General features: G+C 33.2%; 1 protein-coding gene across 1 annotated transcript; it reads right to left on the bottom strand.

The window, feature by feature from the left end:
* Positions 1-266: 266 nt before the first annotated feature.
* On the bottom strand, positions 267-2258 carry LOC145010233 (uncharacterized). Its single transcript, XM_078968798.1, has 2 exons — positions 2121-2258; positions 267-2021 (listed from the first exon to the last, which is right to left on the bottom strand). Exons 1-2 carry the CDS (start codon positions 2256-2258, stop codon positions 267-269), a joined length of 1893 nt encoding a protein of 630 aa, XP_078824924.1.
* Positions 2259-4610: the final 2352 nt, after the last annotated feature.

Below are 4610 nucleotides of genomic sequence, written 5' to 3'. Positions count from 1 at the left end.
CTAACATATTTCTTTAAATGGCCGAGATACCTTTCAACCGGATACATCCACCTTGATTGTACAGGTCCTCCTAAAATAGCTTCTTGAGGTAGATGAACGCACAAGTGCATCATAACTGTAAAAAATGAGGGAGGAAATATGCGTTCAAGCTTGCAAAGAATCTTAACTATCTCTTCTTGCAAAGTTTCCAACTCTCTCACAAGTAATGTGGCTGAAGTTAGAATCTTGAAAAATTGAGACAACTCGGTCAATGTATCACGTATACGCTAATCTAAAAGCCCACGAACAGCAATAGGGAGTATACGTAACATGAAGACATGATAATCATGTGATTTAAGCCCATATATCTTATTTTGCTCGAGAATAACATTTTTACCCAAGTTTGCAGCATATCCATCAGGAAAACGCACAGACTTAACTAGAGAGCAAAATTGTTTCCTTTCTATTGGAGTTAAGACATATGGAGCGGGCGGTTTAATCCAACGATCATTTTTCTTCACCAAGTGCAGATTCTTGCGTATTTTCATATCTTGGAGATCTCGGCGAGCTAGATCAGTGTCTTTTGTCCTCTTTTCTATGTTTAATAAGGTTCCCAAGAAGTTCTCACCCACATTTTTTATAACATGCATGACATCAATGTTATGACGCATTAACAACTTACACCAGTATGGTAGTTCAAAGAATATGCTTTTTTTTGACCAATTTAACTCGCGTTCGCTCCTTCTACGTTTTTGGCCAATGTGAGACTGTTTCTTTCCATGTGGAAAGTAAGGGACATTTTCTAATTGGCGCAAGCAATCTTCTCCACTGATATGTTTGGGTGCAATCCTAGACTCTTTTTTCCCATTAAAATCTCGTGCATTCCTCCAAGGATGATCAGGGGGAAGAAATCGCCTATGACCTACATATGCTATTTTCTTTCGTATACGAATACTAGAAGCATCTTCGTTGCATGTTGGGCATGCCATGTACCCACTTGTGCTCCATCCAGACAAGTAACCATATGCAGGAAAATCGTTTATTGTCCACATAAGTGCTGCACGCATGTTGAATGTACATCCCGATTCAGAATCATATGTTTCAACACCATTCTCCCATAGAAGTTTCAACTCATCTACCAGTGGACGTAAATATACATCAATATCCTTTCCCGGTGAATCTTTTCCAGGAATCAACAAAGCCATCATAAATGAAGCATCAATCATAGACTTCCAAGGAGGCAGATTGTACAATATAAGCACAACGGGCCACATACTATATGAAGTACTCATTGTACCAAAAGGGTTGAAACCATCGCTCGCAAGACCTAGGCGTACATTTCTTGGTTCTTTGGCAAAATCAGGGTAGATTGTATCAAAGTGCTTCCATGCTTTTCCGTCTGCTGGATACCTAAGAACTCCATCTTCTTTAGACTTGTTGTGAGCGTGCCACTGCATGTCCTTTGCAGTATACCTAGAGGCATATAGTCGCTTAAGTCTACTTGTGATGGGAAAGTAACGCAAGACTTTGGTTGGAATCTTCTTTTGATGCATTTTATCATCTACCCAACGACTAGAACCACAAACAGGACATAATTGTAATTCCGAATTTTCCTTCCAAAACAATGCACAATCATTCTTGCAAGCATGTATTGATTCGTATCCAAGTCCAAGAGTACGCAAATACTTTTTTGCCTCATAGTGGGATTTAGGGATTGTTGTGTTCTTGAATGCCTCACTCAATAACTTCAGTATCATATCCATGGACACATTTTTCATTTTACATGTTACCTTCACGTGCATCAATCGTAATATAAATCCTAGTACAGAGAAAGTATCACATCCTGGAAATAAAGGTTTCTCCATATCAGCGAATAACTTGTCCACATTTGGATTACTAGATCGATTATAAGACTCGTCCTCATCGTTCTCATCTACTCCTTCAGTTTTAGCTCCCACATGAAACGCATCACCAAGTAAAGCATCGACACCATCATCTGATTCATTATCACTTTCATCATGTTCGTTGTTTATTTCATTTTCCTGGCGACTTTCCCCGTGAAATGTCCATATTTTATATCACTGTTGAAAGCCATGATGTATGATATGACTACAAACTACATCAGGTGCATGCTTTCTTACATTTAGACAGCTTTTACATGGACAGTGTGTACGACCTTCACTATCAACGTAACCTTTAGCCATCTCTGCAAAAGCAATTGCCCCCTTCATGAACTTTGGATCGACCTTATTCGTGATTTTAGTCCAACTCTTGTCCATCTTATCTTAGTATGAAGTAGTTGAACTAAAAGGAACCAAAAAGTAGAAACATAAAAAACTACCATTAATGTTAAATAGATAAAATCTATTTACATTTTGGTTTGTGGAATGCAAAAAAGACTATTCTACCCTTTGTTTATTTGATGTAAATTTCTTCAATAACTAGAGATATAACTTATTATTATGAGTTAATTATGTCTTGTAATGTATACATGAAGTCCCAGAGAGTGATGGAGTTTGTGTATTGTGTTATGTGGTCCCTTTGCATAAATCATGTGGCGTTGAATAAATAGGTAACTAGATGACTGAACACCATACAACTTAAACCTAGAGAATTAATTTAGGTGGGTCATGCAGGCTTAGGTTTAGTTTTTACTTCTTACATCTGACCATTGGGGGCATATATCATAGAAAATAATAAGTAAACCCAATTTATAATATCAAATATATGGTCATTAAAAAGTCACTGGGGACATCTGCCCCCACTCTTCAAGCACTAAATTCGCCCCTGTATTCAACCATCTTCCAGTAGCAACGCTTATTTAGAAGAAGATAATTTGTATGCATGGTGGCATACGGAGGGAGATTTTGTATACGTGGTGTTGTTTTCAAAAGTAGCTGTCAAAATGGTGTTGTTTCAAAAGTAGCTGTCAACCTTTAATATTTCATTTTTTAATCTTTTAAGTTTTATAAGATGTCATATTTATATTATATTAATTTGAAGTTTATTTTTTAAATTGTTTTTGTCTTTAATATAATATATAAGTTATTTATTTACGGATCGTTAAATAACATAAAATTTTCATTTATATATTATATTATTATATGTTCCAAAATATTTGCAAAATCAACTTCATGATACTTATATGTTATATAAGTATATATTTCATTTATAGCCCCTTAATTTAAATAGTATATATATATATATATATATATATATATATATATATATATATATATATATATATATATATATATATATATTCATAAACAATTTATATTTTATACCATTGTTTTATTTTTATACATAAATTTTTATCTAGAATAGAAAAAAGTTGTCATAATTGAAAAAATTGATACCAACTTAGTCATAATTTTTATGCATAAGGAGGTCCATACATTTAGTTTAACAGAATGGGAAAATCGAATGTACAGTGTTGATATTGTGATTGATAAAAAGCCTTTACATTATGGACAAGATTGTTGATAAAAAGCCATGTTTTCAATTTGTTTGATTCCTTTAAAATGAGATTTTAATAGATGATATATTACTTATCTGAGAACTAATTCACTTAATTCACAAAGATTATCACACAAAATAAACAAACATAAAAATCACAGCAGGACATGGACAGAAAAACATGATACAAAGGGATGAACAAAACTGGGGAAAAAATTCTGGGAAATTTTGCTTGTCCTCTAAGATTTGTTTAGAAAAACATGAATAAAACTTAATTAAAACGTCATAGATACATATCCTATTCATACTAAACCAAAACAAATCCAAATCTAACACAAAAATTAAAAATATGATGGTTTTACCCAAAATACCCCTGGGTGAAACCTGTCCAAGATATTGTGTTCATCAAACAAAGTTAACTATTATTATTGATTATGTAATGGGTTTGGAATTGATTTTACAGTTAAATACTTTTATATTGAAAAGAAGTCCTGTAGTTGCTAATGCTTTATGTAATTTATTTAATAATCTTCATATTAGACGACCTATATTTGTTGACAATTAATCAAATCTAAATGGGAAAAGATTTCTAGCAGAAAAGAGTATCATCTTCAAGGCATAATCATATTCCAAATCATATCAATTCATATTATATGACATGTATTTGTTGACAATTCATATCGCACTTTTTGGAATTGACTTTCAATATGTTATTCAAAGGATAACCATATTTCAAATCAAAGTCGATTAAATTAAAGCTACAAACAGTTAATGTTACCTTGAATTGACGAATACTTCACAAAGCCCTTGACTCCTTCAAATCGCTAGTCTTCCTTCAATTTTGGTAAGGTATTGATAGGGTTTTGTGCGGCCGAATGTGATTGAATAACCGTACCATTAATCTATATCCATGCTCTCGGCAATTCCGAAAAAGACTTGTTGATCCCGTATCCCATCCAAACCACAGGAGTGTTCCTCCTTATTTGCAATATGCATACTTTATTTGTTAGATTTTTTAATAATTTTGGACTCGTACTTTTCCAAAGAATTAAATGTTTTTATATTTTTTAATTGAATTTCAATGTTTTTTATTTCCGTTTTATACAAATTGCTATAAATTTTTGTTTTTTACCATGTTTTTAAAATCCGATGGGACCGGCCGGTTCAATCGG

Source organism: Lactuca saligna, chromosome 8 (genome assembly GCF_052625555.1).
Source record: "Lactuca saligna cultivar CGN05327 chromosome 8, ASM5262555v1, whole genome shotgun sequence".
NCBI lineage: Eukaryota > Viridiplantae > Streptophyta > Magnoliopsida > Asterales > Asteraceae > Lactuca > Lactuca saligna.
This window is presented reverse-complemented; position numbering and strand designations above follow the sequence as displayed.

Coding starts and splice junctions, on each gene's coding strand:
- LOC145010233 (XM_078968798.1), bottom strand. CDS start 2,258: ATGGACAAGAGTTGGACTAAAATCACGAATAAGGTCGATCCAAAGTTC. Junction 2,022..2,120: donor CATGTAAAAGCTGTCTAAAT/GTAAGAAAGCAT, acceptor GAAAGTCGCCAG/GAAAATGAAATAAACAACGA.